Source organism: Diadema antillarum, unplaced genomic scaffold, assembly GCF_040938485.1.
Source record: "Diadema antillarum isolate AM-2024a unplaced genomic scaffold, OU_Dant_1.0 seq00000043_RagTag, whole genome shotgun sequence".
NCBI lineage: Eukaryota > Metazoa > Echinodermata > Echinoidea > Diadematoida > Diadematidae > Diadema > Diadema antillarum.
In genome coordinates, this window is record NW_027271155.1 from 273,512 (window position 1) to 289,313 (window position 15,802).

The following is a 15,802-nucleotide window of genomic DNA, read 5'->3' on the forward strand; positions in this document are numbered from 1 at the left end:
AGTAGTCTTGAGACTTGGAGGTTTGCACATGGAAATGAGTTTCCTAGGCTCCATTGATTACCTCATGGCAGAGAATGAATTACAAGAAGTCCTTGAAGTTGTCTACTCTGGCAATGCCGTGAAACAGATGCTTAGAGTGGGAAAGTAATTTCCAGAGCAGTGCGTGCAAATGGCCATCTCCTGGTTGATACAGTTCTTAACACAATACTGGCAGCCAATGCATATAATCTGCCCTTGCCTACGTACCAACTGGACCAGTTAGAGCAAAACTCTAATAACACATTTGTTAACATACATATGACAGACCTATCAGAAGACATGGGATTAGTTGAGAATGGCATAGTTTCAAACTACCAATCCAAGCAAGATTTGTTGGGAGCCAAAGAAATCTTTGATCAACTTCTGGTGGACCCAGGCATCATTGGTGATCTTTTATCTTCAGGAATCCTCTCAAGAATGGCTGGTAAATTCAAGGAAGAACGAGACTCAATGAGATACATGTATATCAAGATGGCCCAACTTTGGTTACAATACAATGAAATGGTTTCCATCCTGAAAATATTCTTGAAAGCTGAACGTAAATGAAATTGGATGCTACATCTGGCAGCAGTACAGGACATGCTACCTTTCTTTGCAGCAGGACATAATCTGTACGCCAAAAGTGCATACCTGTATTTGCAAAAGATGAATTAACTGGACAACACTGATGTGCATAAAGGCTTCATGAATGGTTTTCATGTTGTCAGGAGAAGTGATCGGTATTGGACACGCCTATCAACTGATCTTGTGATTGAACAAGTGCTTATGAGAAGTGTAAAAACAAGTGGTGGGGCTTACCAAGAGGCAGAGGTATGACAGAGATTCAGAGACTGATGCGGATACTGGGGATGCCATTTTGTGCAGATGTAAACTTTGCGATGCAAGCGCTTACAAGAGTTAATTACAGCACCAAGGAGCAACAGTAAGACACATCGGAATCTAGGCAACAACGAGACACTGAAGACACCTTCAAATTGATTGCAGCATTCAGCGAGTGGGATCCATTTGGAAGTGACCCATCGCTGCACTTTATTGTGAGTGACGTTGCTGCAAATGACAATGTGAATGTTGACAAGACGAGATCTGTAGGACAGTCTATCATAAATTTGATGGCTGGGAGAAATGTGACTGACTGGACTTTCCAAAGGAAGGATCAGGCTGTAACGCTGGGCTCCAGGTTAACGGTTGTCACTGACGGAGATTCGGTTCAGGTTGACCCCCATCTGCTTTTTCAATGACTGAGTGTCATTGCCACTCACAAAGACCAGGAAGATCCTGCAGGACTTTTCAAGTACAAGTACTTTTGGAAATGGTCAAACAGGATCATACAGAACCTACCAGTGATGACCTTCACCATGTACTTGATGGTGGTGCACTAGTGCATCGTCTACTCTGGACAAGAGGTCAAACCTTTGAGAAAATATGTCATGCTAATGTCACATACGTTACAAATAGGTATGGAAAGGCAACTGTTGTCTTTGATGGTTATGTACATTGTAGATAGGCCCGATATCAAAGATGCAACTCACTGCAGGCGTACAGGTAACTCAAGAGGGCCTACAGTGATGTTACTTTCGCATCAAACGCTGAAGAAGAATGCGTTCCTTGGCAACAAAGTCAACAAGCAGAGGTTTCTTCATCTGCTTGGTTCATTCTTCGAAAAGGCCGGCTGCACGACGGTCAATGCCAAGGGTGATGCAGATATTTCATAGCGAAGACAGCAATGGAGTCAGCGAAGATTGTCAGAACTGTCCTCATCACTGACGAAACAGATCTGCTCTTCTTTTATGCTACCACAGTGATGCAATCAAGGAAGAATTGTTCTTGAATCCTGAAATCAAACTGACACCAAATATCTGAAAGCAGTAGCATCATCCTTTCTAAACTGAAGAGTGTGTACAGGTTTTTTAGAAATGAAAAGGGGACTCTAAAGACACACCTAATCACACTATTATAAACAAACTAGAAATGTCGCTATGGCGACTGGTATGCCTCCGCCATAATGCATGATTCTCCTAATAGGCTAGATAGTCCATGTGGACAATGTGTGATTACATTTTCACAAAACTGGCAAAATATTGAAATGACAAGTTTGTCAGAAATGTGTTGAATGTTCACCTTCCTTGAACTTGGTTTAATTGGATGAATAGGAGAGCATGTCTTTGGGGATTTAAGGACTTTAACTTGACTTTGACCCATTCATACATTTACATTGAGTAATTTTCATGGTACCGGTATGGAGAAAAAGTGCAATTTCTGTACTGAATAGTAAATTGTTACCATGTTCATCTGGCCTTAGACCCTAAAATTCATAAGATAATCACTTTCAGGTAGAACATGCATAGATATGAGTAGGTTTCACGATAAATTGAATCGAGATATGGAGGAAAAAGAAGCACTTTCAATCTTTGACCTTTTGACCTTTGAGGCAATCTCTCCAGAGAATTTCTATTAGGTTACACATGCATACACCAAGTGTAAAAAAAAAAAAATACTAATCCTGCTGGCATTGCATGAACATGAGGGAAATAGTAAAATTTTGAAGTGTTGCACTTCTGACCCCTCACCTTTGACCCCATGAACCCTACATTCTCTAGATAATCAGCCAGTCAGTACATGTATATATACTATGTTCCATGAAGATACCTTGAACAATTTTCCAATTTACAGAGAAAAAAAAAGAAGTTTTAATACTTTTACTCGACCTTTTGACCTTTAACCTTTGACCTCATGACCCAAACTTTCACCAGAGAATCTAAATTGGGTAATACATGTATACACTAAGTTTCAAGAAAATATCTTCAGGCATTGCATAGATATGGTGGAAATAGTGAAATTTTATGTATTTGACCTTGACCTTTTGACCTTTGACCTTGATCACGTGCACCCAAAAGTTGATAGGCACAACTTCACCCCCTAATACACACATGCCAAGTTTCTCAGGATATCAACAGCTTTTGATAGTTACCTTGTCCACAAAATTATTACGGACGGACGGAAGGACGGACGGACGGACGGACGGAAGGACGGACGGACGGACGGACAACCCGAAAACATATGCCTCCGGCACCAACAAAAAATGTTCAAGATAAACTGCTAAAAAACACACTTTCCTGTTCGTTTTATGATCCCAAGTTTTAGCATAATGTAGAAAAAGACTTGCTCTTTCAGAAAATATGAAAAAGTCAAAATTGGCTAGGTTGGCCCATTTCACCTTTTGTCAGTTCTCACACAAAGTAAGTGCGTGCGACTTTTTGTTCGTTTTGTGATGCACGGTCACAATTATTCTTATTAGGAGTATCACGACTGAGAAAAAAAAAATAGTCCACACCTATTGCCACCCTAAACGCATCTCTGGAAGTGTTAGCGTAACCCTGAAAATTAACTTGTTACTTACTTTGCATCCTCTGTTGTCCCACATTTCCTTTTCCTTGTCCCAGACAACACACTCAGCTGCATAGGCATAGACAGAGTAGACTGACAGATCAACATTGTCCCAGCCCTGAAGAGTCAGGTTATACTCGCCAGATTGCCCTATCTGGTCAACTGGAATAATCCACAGGTAAGGATTGCCTGTTATGTTATTAGTGTCATTCCATGCTGACGCTGGTGAGATGACATCTGCAGGGAATGAGGTGCTAAGTTCCACAGAGTCCTTACTCGACAGGAAGAGCTGGAGAGCTCCTAGATGTGTATCACTGAGTGATTGATTGTTAAGAACAATATCTATGACAACAAATGCAGCTTCTGAGGAGATGTTGATGGCATAATAACTTGATGATGAGTCATTCATTCCAATGAGCTGAAGTGCTCCGACAGAGATATTGTGGTTAACAAGGAAAGCATCAACATCTGTCGTTAGGTTAGTGAGGGCAATGTGTTTTTGCTCTCTACCTATGGTTACAGTCAAGTCCAAACTTGTCACATGACTTGTGATGTCAGCGCTATCCGAAGACCATCCATAAGGATTTTGATGGTAGAAATGCATCTGACAGACAGAAAATAGAAAAAAAAATTAGATTAGGAAAACATGAAAACAACTTTATACATTTCAACATTATGCTTTTATACATAAAATAAATAGATAAAGATCACTTTATCAAAAGGTACATTCTCAGCTTGCAATATTCACCATTATCAGTCAAAATCTCAATACATTTTTTGTCTAACTTGAAGTTACCACTCAACTTAATATGTGCACATGATGAAAACACTTTAACAGAATAGTGATTATTTTGCGAGTGTTGTACTCTCTGTATTTAACCACAAAAGTAATTAGAACTATCAATGAAGGTGACTAAATACCCCTGTTCCAGCAGCTCAGACTCCTATGAAAAAGAATTGAACCATGGTTTGACATAAAAGGTTCTGTTTGTGTGTGTGTGTGTGTGTGTGTGTGTGTGTGTGTGTGTGTGTGTATGTGTGTTGTACCTTGTGAGTACCTTGTGAGATTGATCAGGTTTGTCGTGCTCTTTCTTGTACATCCCAAGTTTATGCAGAAAACCCCAAAACGTCACAAGGTTTTTGTAAAATTGTGGTTACCATGGCAATGCTTTGTCAGTAAACACAAAAATGAGGTCTTCCAAACATATACCTCAATCCATAATGTCCACCAAATTTGATTTCAACTGCTTAAATATTGTGGAAGTAGTTCACTCCACAAGATTTTCAAGAAAATAATATGCAGTTACCATGGCAATGCCTTGTCAAGTACAAACACAAAGAAAATCCTGCATAACTACACCTGTACATCATTATACACACCAAATTTGATATACACACCAAATTTGATATAAATTGCTTAAATATCGTGGAACATAGTTTGATCAATAAAGTTTTGGAAAAATTGTGATTACCATGGCAACGCTTTCTCCGGCAAACACAAAATATGTCTTGCACCATCTACACCTCAATGTCATCATTGTACACACTAAATTTGATATGAATTGCTTAAATATTGTAGAAGTAGTTCGCTCCATCTACACCTCAATGCCATCATGTACCGTACCCCAAGTTTCATCAAAACTGCTTCAAAACTGTAGGAGTTCACAACGTGATATTTGCTGAGTATCATTAATGCCACAGTGTCCATTTTTGCAATTTTTACCTCAGTCTGTACTTTCAGAGAGAAAACAAAACAAAACATGTGTGCTCATTTAGGCATAAGATTGCTCTTTATGTAAACCCTACCGATATGAAACAGAATAATTTTTTTTTTTTAATTTGACATATATATATCATTTGATTCTATTAGTGTGATATGAAAAATCTGTACTTAAAAAAACTGTACCTTCTTATTTTGCTGAGTGTATATTAAAAATCCAAGACTTTCTCATTCTACACCTGATTTTAATCTAGTTTCAGTTTCAATGAGTGTATTTCTAATGGAACACCTCAAATTGCCTCCCATTACCGCAATATTTTTGTCCCCCCCTCCGTCATCTCATATCATCAAACTGTTTCTACCTAACGATAAATATGTGGTGATGCGATATGATGCAAGAGGCCAGGGGAATCAACTTACAATGAACGCAGGAAGTCACATATTTTAGGTTGAAGATCAGGTAGCGCTTGTACTGCCTGTTCATGGTGGATGGTATACAACAATCTAGATGGCACAAACTAGACTGAGAAAATCATCCCTCGCATCTTTTTGCATCGATCATATCAAAAGGTGGATGACAGAGCACCTTGCATCACCACGCATCCGCCATCCAGTGTGTTTCTACTGAGGTAAAATTTGAGGTGTCACCATGCATCGCCACGCATCACTGCATATCACCTTTTAAATACATCATCTTCCATCACTTTGAATTTTTATCGTGCAGTAGAAACAGGCTCATAGATTCAGTTTGTTTGTTTGATTTTACAGTATTCATGGAAATAATGCACTAAAATGCTATTTCTTCAAGTGTAGGAGAATCAGGCTAAACCATGTGAGAGATATAATGATTTGCCACTTCTGAACAGAAAAGATGAAATGCAATGTTTGACATTTTTATCATGTTCTTTTCACTTGTAATGCCAACTGGTATGCCAGGTTCCAAAATGTAGACAGGAGTGTCTGCATTTGTGACCTAAATTATGTTTGTATTTGCTATGCTGACTTGAAAAAATGACTTAGATGGAAAGATTAGAGTTTCTTCAATCAATATACACGTATGTTCTTTTTTTGCGTCTAAACTGTGTGTATTTTTAGTCTAATTTACCTTTGTAATGTAGAATTGTGCTTGATTTCCTACAAAAGTCATTTGAAGATGTACATGTACAATTGAGGCTGAGCTCACTAGATTTTGATTTTCACTGATCCCATTCAGTTGCCTTTGTAGTGTATAACAAAAGAGCTTATGAGCCCATCTGGCACATGCTCTATTCATAAATTCACGTCCAATCGATATTTCCCATTGTTCAATGGCACATGCAATTGACCGTGGAAAGGGGATACATGTACTGCATGACTGCTTTCACACAGGCGGATATCAACCTGTCATTTCTCTGTTCAAAGGCAAAAGAATCTTGTTTGAGGGTGGGGGGGGGGGGGGGTTGAAGGTTCTTGGAGAATTGTGGATATTCCTAATGGATGCTTGGAGGTTTCATGTCAAAATAAATATTTTGTCTGTGTAGATAGACATAATACAATGCCTCTACCACACTTTAGGGTCAACTTACACATTGATGATGAAATAAAATGCAGCTGTTGTCAAAGCACATACAATTACATAGAACATGTCAGGCACTAGTGGTCTACAAGGTAGAGAGAAACATTTTCAACATTCATGTAGCAAACTCTCCTTACCTCCTTATGCCTTTGTTTTGCTTTTATACTTCCCATTGATATCACAAAAGTGCTGCAATTCCAGTTACCATGGAATTGAAATATTTAATTCCTCTGTAAAGTCAATCACTTTCAATGCTTTCTTATAACACAACTCACATGACTGTCGATGATGACATCAAAATCTTCTTCAGGGTCATCGCTAAGAACGTCCTCCGGCAGCTCAAAGAAGCTCCTCCCTGCCTTGCTTTCTCTAAGACTGGAGACCAACTGCCATCTCTCCTGCCTCTGCAGTACTAATAACAGGGCATGCGTATTGATGACTTCATGGTTTTCACCAGGGACCTTGTTTCTCAGGACTGCAACTTGGACATCCTCTATGGCCTTGAGTGAAGCCAAAGTTACATTGCGTATCTGTACGACACAGAAACAGTCAATATTAGTTCATATTGTCAGTATGACATTTTTGCGGCACTGCTGGTGAAAAAGTCGGTGTACAAAAGATAAATTGGCAATTAATAGATACCCGATGTAAAGTGTAAATTATGGTGACTATGTTCCATTCTCAGTATTGGTCATGCAGCTAATTTTCATCTCTATAGTTAAGACATGTTGCATGTTGTCATTATCTGAACATGACATTGCCCATGAATTACATACACTTCACCTTGAGTGACAGATTAGACTTTACACAGAAATTCAATGAGCAAATCAGGTAAGAACTAGAAATGTTGCTACAGTGCCTGGTATGCCTCTGCCATAATGCATGGTTCTCCTAATAGGTCTATAAGACAATGTCTTGACAATGTGTGATGACAGTTTCACATACCTGGCAAAATACTACAAGGCATTAGCAATATTGTGTCTCGCCCATGTTTGTATGCGAAACTAACCAGAAATATCGCGATCTCCGTTGCCACGCAAAAGAATTGTGTAAGCAAATTCAACAATTTGAGAACACCCAAACATATGGATGGACACACCCACAGACACACCCCAGGACATACAGACACACCTCTATATGCACACACGTACTGAGGCCATTTCATATTCCCCTCGCCAACCTCGTTTCAGCAAGGGCAATAAAATAGTTTTGCCGGAAAACTTTAACTTAAAACCTCAAATGACCTCCAACATCACTGTAACATAGAGGTCCCCCCAAGTGCATCTATGACCCAAGTTTGGTTGAAAAGGGAGAGACAGCTGCAAAGTTATTTGTCATAATTCTGCAGGTAAAGTTGACATTTGACCTAAAATGACCTTTGACCTTACCATGTGACCTCCAACACCTCTGTTGCATGAAGGTCTCCCAAGTGCATCTATGATCCAAGTTTGGTTGAAAAGGGAGCAATGGTTGCAAAGTTATTTGTCTTAGACTCTTGCAGCTAAGCTTTAATATATGACCTCAAATTACCTTTGACCTTACCATGTCACCACTGATGGCAACATAATATGCATGCAGGTCCCCCAAGTGCATCTACAACCCAACTTTGGTTGAAAAGGGAGCGATGCTTGCAAAGTTATCTATCGTAGGGGAGTCTTGCAGGTAAACTTTAACATTGACCTGAAATAACCTTTGACCTTACCATGTGAGCTCCAACGGCATCATAACATGAATGTATTCCAAGTGCATCCATCACCCAAGTTTGATTGCCATTGTAGCAACATATGTGCTGAGTTACGTGTGATAAGAGAGTCTTGCAAGTAAACTTTAACATATGACCTCAAATGACCTTTGACCTCATCATGTGACCTCTTACGGCACCATAACATGAAGGTACCCCCAGTGCATCCATCACCCAAGTTTGATTGCCATTGTAGCAACATGTGTCGAGTTACGAGTGATAAGAGAGTCTTGCAAGTAAACTTTATCGTATGACCTCAAATGACCTTTGACCTTATCCTGTGACCTCCAACGGCACCATGACATGAAGGTACCCCCAGTGCATCTATGACCCAAGTTAGGTTGTAATCCAAGCAACTTAAGGCCACCGCACACTACACGATCAGACTGGTCTTAAAGTCTTAAGCCAAGCTGGGTCTTAAGACCAGTCGTACGACACCGCACACTATACGACCCGACTGTAAAGCGCATCTTCACTTGACTTTTGACATTTGAACTTTGACCTCATGACCTGAATCTCTCTCTGGGAATCTATACTTGGTAGTACATGTATACACTAAATTTCAAGAAAATACTTCAGGCATTGCCTATAAATAGGGGGAAATAGTGAAATTTTCAGTATTTGACCTTGACCTTTTGACCTTTAACCTTGAGCATGGACACCAAAAAAGTTGATCAGCTCTGCACATATGAGCCCTGTATGTATATTAGCTATCTGGTAAGCTGGTGACAATCACTTTGCACAGTTTATGGATACATTCAGACTGCCCTCAGGATCTAATAGACAATTTTGTTTCAGAGATGTGCTAAAAGAGAGGGAAAACCTTATGGAATGTGGTCACTTACACTTGTAGTGGCTTCCTCAGAAGTTGTGTGTGCGTCTGCAGTTTGGTGGATGCGCCACGTGTCATTCTGATGGGCATTGAGGACAGCGGATGCAGCATCCATAATGTTAGATATTCCTGTCAACAGCACACTGAGATAAGTGAGAGACCAAGATAGAATATTTGGTGAAACTAGACATGTCGCTATGGCGACATGTATTTATGCATCTGCCATAATGCACGGTTCTACCAATAAATCTAGAGCATGTCTTGACAATGTGAGATGACAATTTCACATAATTGGCAAAATAATAAAACTAGAAAAGCACTCTGACAGCACAGATCTCTGTCAAGCAGCTAATTTCCTCCCATCATATGTTGAAAATTGTCAAATGTCCCAATGTAGAAAACTTTTGTCTACGTCATCATCTTCCAGCTGCGCAGTGTCTCGCCAGAGCAGAGCATGAGCTTTAGAGCACAAAATATATGCAAACCTCAAATACATGCAGCTTGAACTTACAAGTTCATTGACCCTATCTGCAAAAAGATAAAAAATTATTCCAAAAACCATAAAAATTCCCAGATAACTACCAAAACTGAATCATCTGTTCCTTATATCAACTTTTCCTGCATGTCTCACCCAAATCCGTCCCCAACTTTTTGAGTTATTTTGCACACAGATAAGCAAACCGATGCCTAAGAAAACATAACCTCCTTTCCTAACAGAGGTACTGAAATTTTTTCTCAAATGCATTTACTTTCCTTGATGTAAGTTCCATTTGGATGGATGACTAAATTATTTACCTGGTGTTGAAGACTAGCCCTCAGTATACTTGGGCAAGTGTCTATGGAAAATGTGTGTTATAGAAAAATCAGCCAGTTCTGAATATAGGTTTAGAGGGCAGGTATTCAGGGATTTGAGCATATTCATTTGACCATTGACCCTTGACCTTTGACCCCATGGCCAACAATTATTCAAATAATCTGTAACTGGTAACATCCATTTTCATGACAATATTTGTAGCGATTATCAAAATATGGGAAAATTGTGACATTTGAATATTTTCCCTTGACCTTTGATCCCATGGCCAAAATCTTTCCCTACAAAATCATTGTGCAGTAATTCATGTATCATACATATGTAAACTGTACTTAGTTGTATGAAGTTAAATGCACTGAGTAATTTAAAAAGAAAAAGAATACTTACAAATAAAAGAATCTCAGCATTTTAACCCGACTTCATCTGACATTTGCGGAGGTCGGTGCAATATAGTGCGAACCCACACTTTTGTCAAAATTGAGTTACATGCATTTTCATAATCCTTATTCTTCACTCTAACCTCCGTGAAAATATCATATTTGAATTCAACCAATAAGATGGTAAAAAATGCATGCATCCATGTTCTATTGATGTACAATGTATGGACTTTCCAAACATTCAACAGTGATTATCTCAAAATGACTATAGTGTAGGTTAGCACTATATTGCACCGACCCCCCTCATTTGATCCCATAGCCCAAAAATTCCCATGACAATCATGGTCAGTAAATACATATGCATTAAGTTCCATGAAACCATGAGCCATTTCTGAGATATGAGGAAAATTTAAAATTTTGGCAGTTTCCTTTGATCTTTGACCTTTGACCTCATGGCCCAAACTTTCCCTTGAAAATCTTTATCTGGTAGTGCATGTATACATCAAGTTTCAGGAATACTTTCAGGCATTGCATATACAAAGTATGGGGGAAATAATGAAATCAATAGAATTTGACCATGACCTTTGACCCTTGACCCCCATGGCCCTCAAAATCCTGAGAATCACTCTAGGCAGTATTTGCATTAAGTTTCATGAAGAAATCTTGAGCCGTTTCTGAGAAATGGAGAGAAAAGTGAAAGCATTTTCACTTAACCTGTGACCCTTGACCCCATGACCCAAATTTTCCCTAGAGAATCTTTGTCTGGTAATACATGTATACAACTAGACTTGGAATTTGTCAACACTGACAAATTAGGTGATCCGATATATTCGGAAATAAATGACCTTTGACCCTAATTTACCTAGAAAAGACAGTGTCTGATGAAGTAATTGTTATTTTATGAAAAGATGTACTTGACATGGACTAAACATGTGCAAAATGTGGGGGTGAAAGGCATGTTTTTCTTGAGCTATTGCAAAGAAAGTCACCGAAAGAAAGACATATCTCCCGACATTGAAGCTTAGTGTCATATTTCAACCAGGTCTTCAGACGTAACCCCAACTTCCAAAAAGAATATGGATCACATGAACGAGAGCCCAAAGTTTCATCTACAACATATTAAAATCTGGGAGAAATTCACTGAAGGATAATTTAGCTAGTGCTCGATAAAGACAGTCATGTCATTTTTCATTTCCAGAAAAAATGTACTCCCACAGAGATAATACCTTATTTGCACAGCCAAAATGACGTCCGACCAAAGCGTCATTATTTTACAAAATGATCCATCTATCGAAGTCCATGTGTGTGCAAAATACTGTAAAACATGATATATTCGCGGCATGAATTTTTCGTGAATTGGAGTCGACGGCCTTTTTTGCGGCATGAAATTTTCGCGAACTGCCACTGGCATTCAGTGCATATAGTGTACAAAAGAACTTTCGCGTGCCTTTTAATTTCGCGAATCTTCACGCTCGCGAAATTCGTGAAATTAAAATGTACGCGAACATTTCTCGTTTTACAGTATGACGGTGATACCATCAAATGAGATTACAGAATGAAGTATATTTGACCTGTGACCCCACTTTAACACAGCCAAGATGGCATCTGAGCAAAGAGTTGTTATTTTGTGAAATGATTCTTGCAAAATGTTCCTTCCATGTGCAAAATCTGGGAAAGATAGGATGTGTATTTACCAAGATACAGGATTAAACACTTTTGACCTTTGACCCTAATTTACCTACCCAAGATGGTGTCCGAGGAAGTAGATGTTATTTTATGAAATGATGTTCGTAATATGAACTAAACATGTGCAAAATATGGGGTTGATAGCCATTGTTGTTGTTGATCTATTGCACACAAAGTGGAAGAAAGAAAGAAAAAGTTAAGGTATTGTAAAGGGAGAATAAGACTAACTAAAGAAAAAGAGGAAAAGAGTGTTTTTTAAAAAAAGCAAAAAGCAGGGGTGAGCCTCATACCTGGGACCTTTAGATTAAAAGTCGGATGCACTATCCACTGAGCTATTTCATCCCCTATAGGCTCTGTGTATTAAGCAAAATGACGCTACATCGAAGTCAAGTGCCAATTTTAACCAAGTTTTTCGACATGATCCCGACGTCATATGGGAAATGGGGGGCACATCCACAATAGCCCAAAGTCTCATCTACAACATATTAAAATCTGGGAGAAATTCACCGAAGGAGAAGTGAGCTAGGGCTCGAAAAAGATAGTCATGTCAATTTTCATTTCCAGAAAAACTGCACTCCCACAGAGATAACATGTAAACTGGTCAAATTTGACAAGGTTACTATCAATCCATTTTTACCAGGTGATGCCGTCATCCAATCAAAATTTTGATATACAATTATGAAAGAGCATTTAATAAGCTACAACATACTGAAATCTGGGTGAAAATTGGTAAAGGATAAGTGAGATATGCTTGAGTGAACTTAAAATTTGATGACGTCATTTTGAAAATTTACTTTTTTTATTCTATTAAGAAATTTGATATCTTTTAATCATATTTCCAGCATTGCCAACCCACGGAATTACATGTACAACTCATCAGCTTTCAGAATATGTAAAAAAATGGGGGGGTCATTGTCCATCCAGACAAGTAAAAGTGGATTTAAAATTGGCGGTTTTTTGGCATAGTTGCACTGTATATCGCCATTGACGCGCGCGTGGAATTTCAACTTTGATGGGCCCGTATGACATCTTATCTTTTAGTGATCGTGAATTCTGTAATCTCATTGGTCAATCAACCACTGAATATATCCCGTATTCCGTGATAAGGTCATATTGTGCGCATGCGCTAAATCTACCACTGAATATATTATTCTGTATTCCGTGATATGACGTCATGATATTACCCAGCTAGCTGCGCTGCGCCTACTCAGTACGTGGATGCGCGCATAATCAGCTCGATCGCGAGCTAGCTAATTGTATTAGTGTCACTGTTAGTGTTACTGTCAGACGTACATAAGTCAACATGGCAACACAGCGATTTAAACATATTCAGAAGAAGAAATAAGCAAAAGAAGTTACTACAACTCCTAAAAACACAGCAAAGCTAGCCAACGAAAAGGCAGCCCGGGCCCTCAGGGCGTACTTGAAAGTAATTCATCAAGACTGATGTGAATACCGGAAAAAAGATTTGTATGCAAAGCCATCGACGAATTGAACAAGAACCACAATGAGTTGGATAGGGAGAGCTACACAGCAGTGATGCCGGAGTTACCAGGTAATCCGCGGTGACCCGTTTATGTCATTTGAAACCTACCTTCAGCACCTGAGTCCCGACTGTGACAGCTTGTGGCAGCGACCGAGAGACAAAATTCATTTGAAGAACAGTCAGATTTGGGACTATAACAAAGTCTTGGCATTGACACACTCCAGTCTTTCATGAAGAAGGTTATAGTCAGAAATATGAGTTGTCTCAAACATACACCAACCATTCAGTGCGTGTTACTGGTGCTACGATCCTATCAAGGAAAAAGTATGCTGCGTCACAGATTCAAGCAGTGACTGGACACAAGTCAGTCAGTTCCCTTGCTGTCTATGAACGCGAATCACACCGAGAAAAAAATGGACATGGGAAGAAGTCTTAGTGAGAATCTCCTGGATCAAGTAGATCTACAGTCAAGCACGTCAGATCCAAGCGATAGTCGGTCTTATAGGCCTGGGCCTAGTTCGACAGTAACCCTAGGCGCGTCATGTTCACAGCCGAACGTTAGATCTACTACTACGACTACGAGTAGTACGACACCGCCTCACACTAGCACAACTGTTCCACAAGAACCTCGATCTCTAGCATCAAGCCAAAACCAAGACCAACTTATGCCCAATTTTGAATTGGGCCCATTTTTGACAGAATTTGATGAATTAAGACTCATTCTTTCAGCAACAAACCCAAGAAATTCATGTGAGAGAACATGGCAATCAAATATTAAGAACAGCTCAGCTGTAACTAGCCTGAGATTACCACGACAGAAATCTGCAATGCCTTTTCATTCAGTGGGTGTAAAATTCACAATCTGGCTGTGAATGTGTATCCACCACAAAAATAGTTAAAGACTGTTGCCAAACCTGTAATTGTACATACGTTTGGACAGTTTGAAAATTAACTTTTCGAGTTTTGGAATTTGGTTTTGGCATTTCAACGTTGACTTTGACGTCTTGAAGTTCGAACTGTCAGTGTTCACATTTTCAAGCGAGAAGCAGGAGTTATGTACAACAAATGACTTAATTAGAGACTGCTGATGGAACATGTATTCCTGATGAATGTAGGAGAAACTGGAGACAAGAAAAGTACAAGTGGTGAGTAAATGCCGTTCATTCATTATTTTTTGTTGATATTTGTGCGCATGTGAATATTCCGCATAGAGTTGGATTCAGCTCTATGGTATTCCGTGACTGGTGAACATTACGCACAGCTGCAGCTGCTTGCACCATAATCAGTACGCTAGCTCAAGCATTCGACAGCCGGCAGCTGGCGATTTCAACTTCACTCGCTGCAAAAAATTAACGGGAACAGAAGTGAAATCCAGGATTGCCTGTGTAAACTTTACCAATGAGATTACACTACAGAATTCATGTAGATCTATAGGGCCTACACTAAAAGATAAAATCGTTACTCCCTGCTTGTTCTTACAAAATACGGTAAATATCTACAGTCTGGTGCCATATTCCATTCCGCCTCCGGCGTCATGGAATATGGCACCAGACCGTAGATATTTGCCCGTATTTCGTGAACAAGCAGGGGGTAACTAATAATATTGAGTCAGATTGACTTGAAACTTGGTAGAATTATTCCTTGACATTTGAGACATCCGATCTGTGTGAAAAAACAGGAAATTTCTTTTGCATAAGAGCTGTGCATGCGTATATGCTCGCGCGCGTATGCGTCCGTCCATTTTTTTTCAATTTTTTGAAAAATGCTCCAAATGATCTGAAATGAGTGCAAAAAATTTTGAGCTAGATTGGAGCATGTCAACATTTCAACGTGCGCGTACGTGTACGTTTTAAGTGTAGAGATGAATTTTGAGAATATGAGTAGAAAGAGCTTGACTTGAACTATATGAGACGTAAATTTCATTGAGAAATTCTTTTTCATTAATGAGATATGAATGCAAATGTGATTTCATATAATGACGTCATAGTGACGTCGACTGATCACAATGATTTTATTAGATCTGTCGTCTTTGGGACACTATACATATATGGTATAATTTTGAAATTGATAGGCAGAGGACCTTCTGATTTAACCTCTACACGACTTTTGAGGAGAAATATAAGAAGAAAAACAAATAATCAGTACAGATACAGAAGGTGATCCAAGAGGAT

General features: G+C 39.2%; 1 protein-coding gene across 1 annotated transcript in view; it reads right to left on the reverse strand.

Annotated features, from left to right (window-relative positions):
- The window catches only part of LOC139725469 (polycystin-1-like protein 2), a 110,395-nt gene that overhangs the window by 31,259 nt on the left and 63,334 nt on the right, over nt 1-15,802 (reverse strand). The window contains exons 15-17 of the mRNA XM_071636546.1: nt 9,285-9,414; nt 6,974-7,228; nt 3,437-4,027 (exon numbers count right to left, since the gene is read on the reverse strand). Coding sequence (XP_071492647.1) covers nt 3,437-4,027; nt 6,974-7,228; nt 9,285-9,414 — 976 coding nt within the window. The remainder of the gene's footprint in view (nt 1-3,436; nt 4,028-6,973; nt 7,229-9,284; nt 9,415-15,802) is intronic.